This window comes from Uloborus diversus, chromosome 5 (assembly GCF_026930045.1).
Source record: "Uloborus diversus isolate 005 chromosome 5, Udiv.v.3.1, whole genome shotgun sequence".
NCBI lineage: Eukaryota > Metazoa > Arthropoda > Arachnida > Araneae > Uloboridae > Uloborus > Uloborus diversus.
In genome coordinates this window covers 116,555,242-116,568,114 of record NC_072735.1, presented here as the reverse complement: position 1 = coordinate 116,568,114, position 12,873 = coordinate 116,555,242, and the positions used below count along the sequence as shown (strand labels likewise).

Here is a 12,873-nt window from a genome sequence, read left to right as displayed (position 1 = left end):
AACTTTCTTCAATAAATAAATCAATAAAACATGAAGGAATTGTCCCACAGTTTTCTTTTTGACACCATTGGAAGAAGCAACATTTTTACTCCATATCCATCTCGACCTATGGTCGAAAAACTAAGCTTTTATCTCGAAAGGAAAAAGTTACAAGTCTTTTTAAATCAAGTTCAAAAAATCTCAGTTCCACTCAAATTGTTAACCATTTTCTTTCGTATTTAATTCCTTACACTTATTTTATTTTGTGTTTCCGTGGTTACGTTTTTTGAATCCATCTTTCTCGATTTAGTTTCTTAAAAGTATTTCAATATCTGCCATCGTTTTTTGAGAAGGAAATTTTGCATGATGTGTTTTTTTCTTTATTTAACCCTGATTGTTGAATATACGTCACTTGACACATTTTTTATTTTGAAGGTGGACCGGGCAAAGCCGGGCAACGCAGCTAGCTGTTTGTAAAATACATGTTGGTAATTGTTGATGAACTCGTATAGAAAATCCGCCCTGCGGATAATTCGCTCGCGGATAATCGGGAGTTTACTGTACTTTAAGACTTGATATCTTGATAACCGGTAGGCGAGGGAAAATAATGTTTGCTTCAAAAATATTTCTCAAAATGCTGTTTTGATTGCTACTATTTAAACTCTTTTCATTACTGGTTCATTCCACGGAAAACGGTCTTTTTGTTCCGCACGTAACAGTTCATATATTTCATTAAAAGGTAATAATTTTATAAGTTTTTTGCATTAGTGATCACTCATACGATTGTAATTTGCTAGGCAGCAAAACCTTATTCATCACGATTTTAAAAGTACTGCTTTTAATAATATACATGAGGCGTTACATGCGGGATAAAATGATCGTTTTTCTTGGAATGGCCTAATAATGCTTTTCCTGTCTTTCACTGGTAAAATGTTAAAGGTTTTACTGCATGTAAAGTTCTACAGGAGAAAAGATATCAGGGCAAACGATGCCTTTTAAAACGGCACAATATCATTCAAGCATATCCTTGATAACGTCACGTTGTGCGAAACTTTGAGAACTTTGGGCATGTTCATCACCTGCCATAGGCGTCGGAGCCGGGGGAGCTGAGGGAGCTTGAGCTCCCCCTGGAATATTTCAGACCGGCTCAGCTCCCCCGGAAAAATTCTCGCACAGCAGCTTTCTGTCATACATTGTTTACCTCAAACCTGATTTCAAAAATGTGATCTGCCTTTTCTAAGAATTTCCACCCAATAAGCAACAAAATCAGAGGACAGACGGAGTGGTCAGTGCACTTGAGTCCACCTTCACCCTTTTTCTCACTGTTTACACACCTCTTGATTCCCGGAAGAAGATTAAAATAATTTTAGACAAGCTATCCTACCGGCTGCGGAAAAGTGGGCTTTGCCCCGCGGCCTGCAAAAATCAGTACCAGTGCCGTACCGATAGGGGTTTGCTCCCCACCTTGAGCTCGTGTTTCGAGAGCGGCATCGCAGTTTAGTTCACATTCTTATTAGTTTTGCCTCGCATACCGTTTTTTTTTGTCGCGTGATCACAAAAAGAATAGTGAGTCAGTTTTGCATTTAAATATGAATAATATGGAATGTGATACAAACATAACTATAAAAAAGGTTACTAAGGTAAGCAACTTGTTCAAATCAAGCGATTTCAACTTTCCAGAAACTTATCTCATTTTAAGATATCTGACTTCTTAGGCACAATATAAAGAATTTCCAGCGGAGTCCTTTGATACTGGTTGATTAAAATAAACTTGCAAATTTTTACGTGAAAGTTAAACTAAAAGACCAATTGGTATTGTTCTTTATTCATTGCAATTACCTACATTAAAAAATAAATAAATAAATAAAAAGAAATCGGGGAGGGGGGATACCCATTTACAAACAAATTTATTTATTTATTTTTTACTCCGTCGTTTATTTCTCTGGTTTGATCATTTTTCACTCCTTCATAAAAAGTCAAGCTCCGAACAAAGAAAATTCTTTAAAGATTTCCCAAAAGTCTAATTATGTACTTACAAAACAATGAACAGTCCTAAACTAATTCTCGAGGGATCATGAACGTACATATATTTCGGGTTTAAATTCCATGTTTCGATCAAAAGGTACCATCAGATCGCAAAAATGTCATTGTTCGATGATCTATCGAAACCGAAAGTAATCTGTTGCCAGATAGAGAACACGTATCGCCCGAAATAGATATTATTCAAACAAATTTTTTATTTATTTTTTGATGGTAAATATTATCAAAAGAAACAGCATAAATCAGCGGCGTACTCAGAAATTAATTTTGGGGGCGCAAATCATTGCTGTAATAAAAAACGCATTTTTTAAAACTATCCCACGGTAAAAAATTAAAAAAAAATGTGCCCGTTACTTTATTTTATTTTAAACCGTCAGGGATAGATTTTTTCATGAAGTTATAAAACTGCAAAGATAAATATCATTCGAAGAATACTAAAGGTACTTACCCTACAGGAACAAAAATTCACATAAATCAAAATCGGTGAAATCTTTATTATTATAATATTCTTAAAATCTTTCAATGATTATAAAAACAGTTACTATGTAAAAATCTGTTTTGAAAGGTGCGAGTTTATTGAAATGAAAAATTTTGAACATAATACTTTACGAAGTTAGAGTTATTCATATTTTTTGCTTTCCTAATTTAAGATTTTTTTTGTCACTTACAGATATATTTTCATGCCAAAATTGTAACTTTTCATTTACTATTTTTCATTTATTAAAAAATCTCCTACAATATTTTAGTTTCTCTCAAAGCCTTTTACTAAAATTTATCTGAACAATAAAATATATAACGAACACTTCATTTTAACACATTTCTAACGTTCTGTTTCTCCACCATAATGTTTCATCCTTTTCCCTTTTTCTAGTTCTCAGAAAATAAGAGAGTCTTCTAAATGCTACTCTGCCGAAGTCCTTCCTTTCCTTCAAAATTATTACAGAGCGCCTCAAATTTTGTTTTCAGGACTGGGTTTCCTGAAAATTTCCGAAAGAGAGTCCCTGAATACCTCATTCTCCAATAACATGGGAAATTAAATAATATTCCGTTTTTGGAAATTCAATTTCAAAAAATTACTCGGCCCTTAACAAGGGCTTGATTACCTCACAGGACAATTAGACCTGGGTCTAATTGGCCAGGCCTAAGGGGCCCCAAATTACTGAAAAAAATATGCATAGCATTACAACTATACGAAAAAATTCCATGTATTTTTAAAAGTAATAATAAAAAAATAATGACTTTTTATTTAGAAAAGACCTTCCTTAAAGGAGAATTTTTATTAATTTTGCCAGTATCGAATTTACCATGCCACAATTTCGAGTGCCCCGAAGGGGATTCGTGAATGCACATGATAAATAATTTACATAGTTCTTTGGCCCACGAAAATGCATTCGACAGGGCTAATAGAGTCTTCAGGGAGCCCTGAAATTATTGCAGGCCTAGGGCCTCACATTTTGTTATTGGGGACCTGCCCCTAACGCTGACAAATATCATCCGCAGTCGCGTTTTTTAGAGATTATAATTTCGAAAAAAATAAGGAGAAGGAACCTCTGAACCTTTTCTGATAACACCATTGAAGAACGCTCTCTAGTACAATTTTTGAAAAATTACCAGAGTAGAGCCCTAGAACAGCCTTTTCCCCTGACATCATTGAAGATTGTCTACAATTGCGATTTTGGATCCTCAAATTCGAAATATTGGGAGGGAGATGTAAATCGATTTGAAAATTCGATCGAGGAAAATCCCTCGAGTCATATTAGTTTCATTAGCATTAACAAATATAGTATATAATCCGTTTTTAAGACATTAATTTCGAAAATTTTTCCGGGAAGTTTATTCGTACCATTTCTCGCCTTAATATTCCAAAAATCGCTTAAAAACTCGTTTTTAGAACAAGAATTTTGAAATTTTCCCCGGGGAGGGTCCCCCGGAACCCCCTTTCTTATACGTGCTCATCTTCGAGTACTGACTGACCCCCTTTCAAAACCGGAGTTTTATCACCTCATTATTTCCATATACAATGTATTTATTAAATATGATTGAAAACTTTGCTGGGAAAAAGAGAGATGGAAAGATAAGCTAATTTCTTATGGGGAAAAAATTAAGTGCCCCCCCCCCCAAATAATTTTCTGGTTATGGCATAATGTGTCTCAGCTCCCCCTACTTAAACTAAGTTCCTACGCCTCTGTCACCTGCTGTGAGTTTTGTAGGAAACAGTAAATGTTCTTGCGAAAATCTTGTTATCATTCATTCCCTTTATAATCACTGTTACATGTTTAAGGTGTAATTCTGATATTTCCTTTTTTTTTCTAAACTCGATGAGGAATGCAACTCAATGTTCCGGTATAATTATTGGTCATTTGGATAGGTACTATCACCTCTCTTGATTTGTAAAAAATAAATTAAGAAACACTCTGCACATCTTTAAGCAATAAGATCTGGAAGAAAACCAGGAAGGCATTTTAAATTTATTTATTTATTTATTTTTTTTAGAATACAACGTCTCGATAACATCCCATGAAACTCCTGAATTTATTTATTTCTTTTTTTTAGCTTGTGGTTCCTTGTCTGAACTCATAACAACCTGTTTCGTATGCGTTTTAATTTTTGATAGTCCGTGGCTTATTATAATTATTATTATTTTGTATTTCTCTTCGAAAGAAACGTTAGTCACAAAAACGATTTCGTCTTGCTTATGGTAAGAGGAAAAAATGTTCAACTGAAAAAAAAAAAAAAAAAAAAGGAAATTTAAAAGCATATCGTATGAAATTTAAAACTGTTTTTTGCAAAAAATGAACTTTTCTGAAAAAAGTATTGCTAAGTATGACATCACTTTTTAGGTTATCGCATCTTAATTGATAAAGTAATATAACTGCTCAATTTCTATATGCAAGCAACTTTAAGTCATATATATGATAGAACTCGCAACTCCGAAATCGATCAATGTCCGAAAAAAATGCTCACTTCGCAAATGGATCACCGACTAAAGCGCTAAGTCCAATTGGAATTCAACTTATACGTAAAGGAAAAAGTTTTGTAAGTGTGTATTGCTTAAATGGTATTCTGTACATTTCGTAACAGATTTATTCGATAAGTTAGGATATCCAAAAGAAATACAAATACTAATTTGATAGGTTATCAAGTAGTTATTTATCTATGAATGAATTTTTAAATTCCTTTATGCATAATACTTGTTTCGAAAGCTAGCTTTCTAGATTGATTATACATGGGAAACAATGGAGTGGCGAAGCATAAACATTTTGAAAATTGATAATCTTAATGATTTAATGATCATTTAATGTATTTTCAATAACTGATTGAGGTCACCGAAAGTTTCATGTGACAACACAAATATTTCCAATGATGCTTGCCATACATAAATAAGTTGAAGACAATTAATACGATATTTGAATTCATTCAATTAAACGGCGCATTCGAAAAGGTAAATTATGAAATATTTAAGAACATCCCGACTCCTTATATTAGAATTACACTATTATAGATTACTAACTTTTTGAGAAATGAAGGAACTAAAGTTTAAGTTTTTTATTGCAACTAAACAATATGAGAGGAGGAAAATGTACAACAGCAAAAGCACAACAGAGAAACAAAATATTCTCAAGTAGATCAATGTCACTTAATTATACTTTTATTGACTAGGGGAGAGTCGGGTAGCCACGGACACATAAACAAAACACATTTTAATTTTTAAATGGACATAGATATTTATTTAGTATCAAAACGTTAAATAACATATATATAAAGTATTTTAGTGCAAGTATCTCAGATAATTTCTTTATTTTAGCTCTAATCAAGTCTAACAAACAGTCTTAAATTTTAGACTGTTCTTTTTTTGGCGGGTAGCTCCGGGCATACATATTAGCGATGACCAAGTCGTTCTTTGGCTTTGCAGACGTCACAAAAATAGTAAAGCTGTGAAGGGTCAATATCTATGCATTCTTCATGCGCCTAGCCTTTACATTCATGGCATTGTATCCAATCTTCTTCAAATGTTTCTCCGCAAATGAAGCACTCTGTTTCCTGGTCTCTCGAAAATTCTTGGATGTTCTGTTTGGTTTTCATATTTTTGATGGATGCTGTGCCCTTTTTTTAGTCTCTAACGCTATAGCTTTGTTAGTTGCAATTGTTTTTTTCTCCACCTTAGCATTTTTAATTGGAGAAGAGGTGAGAATCTCGCTCTTTTGATATTTTCGTGAACACGTTGTGAGTCTTTTCTTGGATGCATCAGGAAGAGGAGACAATTGTTTGAGCAATTGTTCTTTTGCACAGGATTGGCTGGTTAATGGCTGGGAAAAAACTGAACTTGCACTGTTTATTATGGGGGATACCAGGCTGGACGGCGACTGCTGGTTGCGGCTTCCTGATGGCTGGGACGTCGCATCAGTGGTCGTGCATCTAGGATTTCCACTCGAGGCTGGCTCCTGTTCAATACTGATCGTTGCAGATGGCACAAAATTCATGTAATACTATGTAATACTACAAAACGCGATAGAAACATTTAAATACAGATTTTCTCTCCACTCAAAAATTGTCCGAGGCTACCCGACAAGATTATGCCCGGTTTACCCAACCGTCTTCAACATTCTATTTATATTTAAAAAAACCTTCAATCCCAGCGACATAAAATAACCTACCCTTTTAAGTATAACAATTACTGCTAAGAATAATTTATAAATGATAATAAAGTACTTACATTCAATATCTATAACCTGTATTTGAAAAGTAAACGGCGCGCGAAAAAATCTCGGTGATGAAAACAATTAACTGTCACTTGTTGCCCGCTCAAAGATTACGTCACTAATGCGGCGAATATTTAACTACGCGGTTTGGTGAGTGCACTTTTTATCTATGTGTGCGTGGTTGCCTGGAATCTACAGTGGCCGAGGCTACCAGCCGGCCTTGGCTATCCGACTTTCCCCCACTACAATTTATGTGATTAAAGATATCACATAAGAATGAAAAACGAATTTTGAAATCGAGTATTCGAAACAAATTAGATGAAAATCTACGCTTGCGTGATTAAAAATGATTGTTAAAGCGTCAAGTATTTTTTAAAAATGTATTATCCTATAAAAGTTGTTAAATGAAGGTGAAGTCGTTTAGGGGAACCTCAATCACGTTAGTTAACTTTGTGTCACTTTAAACTTTTTAGCACTAGAAAAACGGAAGGGGCGTGTGGCATCTCGCCTAGTTTGTTGTTCAATAGATCAAATAGCAGCTAACTGAAAGTAATGGAAATTTTTGAACTTTTACTATATAAACTTTTTTATTGCTTATTTCATCATTTAGTCATTAGCCTAAACAGAAATGTAAATATTGAACCTTATAACCTCGAAAGACGGCAGGGACAGTGGCTGCTGAGTTGTTTTGCAAAATAAAAAAGGGAAAAAAATCCCTTTTACCTATTTACTGAAGCATGAAGAAGTGCTTTTCACTCTAGTTTCCAATTTATCTTCTTATTTTTGCAGTTGGTTATGATTCCAAATGGTATGTTGGCAATATATTTAGGCTCTTTATGATTCCTCAAAGGAGTCCCTGCGGTAAAATTTACCTAAACATTTTACTTTATAAAAGATTTTTTGTTATTTGTTTAAAAGATTAATTGCTACATTAGTAATATATTATAACTTAAAATTATTTATGCAGTTCTCATAAGTTTAATCGATATATTTACTTTTACATCAAAAAAACCTGTGTAGTGGATAAGTACTTGTTTTCAGTTGTAATTAGTTTTACATAGCAAATAGCATAACGAGAGCTAAATGTTTCAATTTTACTTTTCCTTCAGCAATACATCCCTGCACAAAATAAATGAAATGGTTGAACGAAGTAAAGAATCCTTTTATTCAACACGTTTCAAACAGTTGATCTGCAGTCTAACGCAAACACCATCTTGCCCATTTATAGTACCTTTAATCGTAAAAATGCACGTATCACTACAAAACTGCACCTCCAAGATCACGTTTTGTATAAATTAAAGTGTTCAGACCAGCAAAATTTAAATATTGAGAATTTTAGCTATAATTAGCTTATTTGCTATTAATAAAAGAATTAGCGTACCAGCTGGTCGCTGCAGGAGGCTAATAAAGTAACAATATTAAATCTATATGAAAACAAATTTTTGTTCAAGACAAATAGGATATTATTTTCCAATAGATATCAATGCTGGAGTGAAAGATTTAAAAAAATCAGAACACAATCATCAAACTGCTGCAGGTCGAAATGCACGCAATATCGAAGGTATAGTTCTTCAGGACATGTATATTCGGGAGAACATTCTGGAAGTAATTATCATTTTTCCGAATATAACCCGCCTGATAGATTTTATCACAAAGTACTGAGCAAATGCAGATCGAAAATAATAAAGCCGAGATACTTCCGATCATCTTAAACCATTTCTCGTTTAAAAATCTTCTTCTGATAATGCCTCTCACCAGCAGGAACGCCAACTTTATCGGAATTCTTTCCATAAAATCATTTTATTTCATGCTTAAAAATACTTAAAATGTCATTAAATGTGTCCCAGCTTCATTTTAGATCCCAAAAAATGCTTAATCTAATTTTAATTGCATAATTTGATGACAAGCGGTAGATTGCTAAATATGTTTAATGATGTTTCTTGCGCGGAATGGGACAATTACGAATGAACGTCATTATCGAATCTTGCACGGATTTCAACAGTTAAAGACTAGAAGTACCTTTAATGTTACTCCGATGTGTGTTGAAACCTAATATTAAATATGGAGGACTCCGAGTCGTTTGTTCAAGCGCAAATCAAACATCGAAGTTATAATGTATTGCTAAACTACAAGTGATATTCTCGTTATTTAACAATGGATTATTAATTAGATGTACTCCTCTGCCTTAACATGTATTAGTTTCTAAGAAATAGCATAACAAATATGCTTCGGTAAAATTATGAAATTCAAATGTTTCTAGTATATGATCCCGATTTTTACATTTAAGTAAAAAGCGTCCATAACGTTTTAAATAAACCATCATTTTTAGCCTTTTGCTGTCAAAACTAGATCATAACAGGAATTTAAAAAAATTGTTTTGTTTTCAAAATTTGTTATTTCTTTTATTTTCATATACTATCATAACACGAAGCGCTTTTGAAAGAATCCAGCTAAATCAGGTTGAAATCCGCTGACAATTATACCTGTTTCACTCCAAAAATTTATTGTTAAAACCGAGGTTACGTAGTCGGACAGAAAATGACCGATTCCAACTTCTTTACCCCAAAAAAAGTTCAACTCCGACTTCGCAAGCACTGGCAGACTTTTGCGAGCTTTGAGGGATAGTGACCGACTTCCGACTCCTTTATCCGAAATCAGTGCAGCCTGGTAAAAACTAACCTACGTTGTACACTTCGTTACATAAACGCTACGACAACTATTTTGAAACGTTTAAACATTACACGTACTAGCTGAAAAAGGCGACAAATTGTGGTATCTTAGGACTATTAGCTAAACAGACAGTGACTTATGGTGCAATTTAGGCTCGATATATTTTATTGAAAATAAAACTTTCATTTAAAAACAAAAAAAATAATAATTTTATGATTGGGTTATTAAACGGACCAACTGCTCCTAGAAAATCAACGATAAAATCACTGAGGAGAGCACTAACAAAGAACAGATCAGAAAGTTAACAGCTGAAATGTAGCACGCATAAGGATAAGATATAACCAAGATATGAATTTAGCAAAAAGGAAATCATCTCTTGAAAAACTCATCAAAGCCATCATTTATAAACCAGAGCGCTGAAGCTCCGTTTGAATGTTTTTCTTAAACTTCATCAGGAGTTCCAAAAAGCGGGCGTAATAAATGTCTTCAATATTGGAAGCGCAAAAATTGGGGCCGCACTCCCGAGCCATCTGTTACTGAAACGTGCTGAAGTTAAATTTTCTTATTTCGGTGCACTTTGTTTTATTTTCTATTCAGAAACCTATAATGAATTTGTCAGAGCTACAAAATGACGTTTCTTGCGCTGAAAAGTGTAATTGAAATGTATGAGGGGGGATTTTTCATCGCTTAAGAGAAGCGAGTGTCAAATTTTTAATTAAAATAGAACTGCGCCTCACTTTATGCGCGAGGGGAATTTTTAAACTTTTTTTTTCCTTTTCGTGTTTTTAAAATGGCTTCTGGCCAGGAAAGTAGTTTCGATCTCTCTGAGATAGACTAGAAGCTAATGAACGTACTTTGAGAAATTGGTTCTTTAAGAATAAGGTTTCTTCTAAATTAACTTCTCGTAATAGAGCGCAGATGAAAATAATTCTTCCTTTAATGTCTTAAGAACTTTTAAATGAGAAATAAATGGAATTTTTCTCGACAGTTTTTGTATTGTCAGGATTATGTTTTACATAATATACTTTAAATATAATATATTAGCTGAATTAAAAGCAAAGAGCATTTCAATTCAGGCTTTACTTGCGAATTCAAAATTCCTAGATGCACATATGCATGTAGCGCACTATTTATTGTTAAAGGCGTGTTCAGGGCTTAATTTCTTTCTTAAGGTATTTCGGGAGCCATATAGTCTTCAATAGTTGTTTTCATACCAAGCTATATTTAATTCAAACCTAGCATGGCAGCACAGTAAAAACTACGCACATCCTAATTTCAGCATTACTGCGCTGCCAGGTTAGGTTTGTCCCAAATATATTTAGTATTCCTCCTGTTATACGTTTTTATCAAGCCAAAAATAATCACAGGACCTAACCTTCCTTGAACTCCCATTCAAATGAAGCCAAGGTCATGCCTCTTATTATGAGAAGCCGATCACTAGCAATGATTCCCAATACTTGACCAGTAGATAAGTTAAAGTTAAGATGCATGCAAAAATTCCAAACAATGTCAATAATAATTGCGGGAAACAACTTCATGTCACTGAAAAAGCTGTACCGAAATGTAACGTTGGCAAATGAAGACCTACTAATGTGTGTTTATTTATAACTTGCTACTGCTTACTGAGACTTTGGTTGGACAGTAAACTTATTGGCCAGACCCTAAAACCTCCTCTGCCACAAGTTCATTGCTCTCAAGCTGTTAACACACCACTTTGCAAACTAGTCGTGGTTACAAACTGATGCAAGCTGATTTCACAAGGTACATTCAGCTAGACATTCAAAGACTAAATTTTTTGACAATGAATGTTCTTTCAAAAATATCAATATTCCTTGATACTGAAGCAATATCGTTCGTTATTGGTTTAAGGAATTTTCCAGAAAAGATCCAGCGGATTATTTGGCTACATAGAGCACTAGTCCTAGCTATAGTAGAAGCGTTTGGACGTAATCGAAAGGTCAGTTCTTTAATAAAATTATAAATTGGCTGTACCTTCTGAATTTATTGTAGAGAGAATATGCCTTTGTACTTCTTCAAAAACCTTTCTACGGCTTTATGAGTTCGTGACAAGTCGAGTTGGTTTCTCAAACTAAAAGGATAGTTCCCATGACATTGAGGTCTTCGTATGACTTTTGGTACTTCAGTTTATGAAGTACCAAATTAAAAAAAAAAAAAAAAAAAAAACCTTAAAAAATAACTCATTAGATCTCCTCCTGATAGGGTTATTACCTAGAAAAGAGTAGAGAACATCATATTTTCTCATTGTTCGTGCTTTCATATTTCAACTAATAAATTCTGAAGATTTTTTGTGCGATACAACTGAAATTAATACAGTAAACAAGGAAATGCTTCTCAGTTACGATTTAATAATTTTATACGTTAGAAGTTTTTCAAATATAAAAATATGAATATTTACCAACATTGTTCCATTTACGAAAACAATAATTTTCATTTGCTTATAACGAATTCCATCTTTATCATCAACAGTCAAGAATATTTCAAATTTTAGTTTATATTTCATCATTTTCAAACGCAATTCAATTTAAATTAACACTGGATTATGTTATTAATTATGTTATTCATTAGGTTCTTTGCATTGTTTAAAAATTGAATTCAATTTTTATTTTAGCAGTGAAGACATTCTTAACACAGTTAAATGTTAATTTATAAAATCATGATTTAAATAACCTCTTTCTAGTTTAAAAATAAGCATTATTTTCACATGCTTTTATATTTAATGTGCGTCTTTGTCAAATACTTAACTCCCTCAATGTATCCACTTTCACAGAATCATGTAACATATTTAAATAAATCTTTGAGGTTCAAAAGCAAACATTTTCTCTCTCATGAAAGATTTAATGTTACATCTAACGAAATACTCCTTTTTTTAAATGCGTGTTTATTGTCTTAAACCATCTTTCTAACAACACCTCTAGCACACTCTATCAACATCCACAAAACTCCAAAGAGGAATTAAAAGAACAAAAATGAGCATATAAACCGCAGGCAAAAATAATTAAACGAAAAATAACAGCAATCAGTAGCAACGTAACATAAATGAACCAAAAAGTGCAACACAAAATCGAGATTTAGAAAAATACTCACGGTTGAAGCACATTCTTTCCGCCTTGAGGAGATACAAAATGACGAGAGTTATGATGAGTAAGAGCACGATGCATCCAACTACGATGCCGATTACGACAGACATCGCTACAGGCTCTGCAATTAGAAAAAAAAATAGCGATTTCATCTTATGCAAATTACTTCCTCATTTGGAGAAGTGATAACATTAAATAATGAGATCTTTTTCAGTTTTGCAGCAATTAGATATGTGGTAAGCTCGTAAATTTCAAAAAGAGCTAATAACTTACCTTTTAAAAGTTTAACTACCTCAAATTAAGAATTTTATGCTTCATTTAAAATCATCCAATTAGGCTTAAGAGTAAATTATGCTGAATGGGAAAGTTTCTTTCGGAGTTGGAGA

The 12,873-nt window shown here is 33.3% G+C and overlaps 1 protein-coding gene across 1 annotated transcript in view; it reads right to left on the bottom strand.

Moving 5' to 3' along the window:
* Nucleotides 1-12,873, bottom strand: part of LOC129222845 (kin of IRRE-like protein 1) — a 554,018-nt gene that overhangs the window by 43,625 nt on the left and 497,520 nt on the right. The window contains exon 9 of the mRNA XM_054857396.1: nucleotides 12,495-12,608. Coding sequence (XP_054713371.1) covers nucleotides 12,495-12,608 — 114 coding nt within the window. The remainder of the gene's footprint in view (nucleotides 1-12,494; nucleotides 12,609-12,873) is intronic.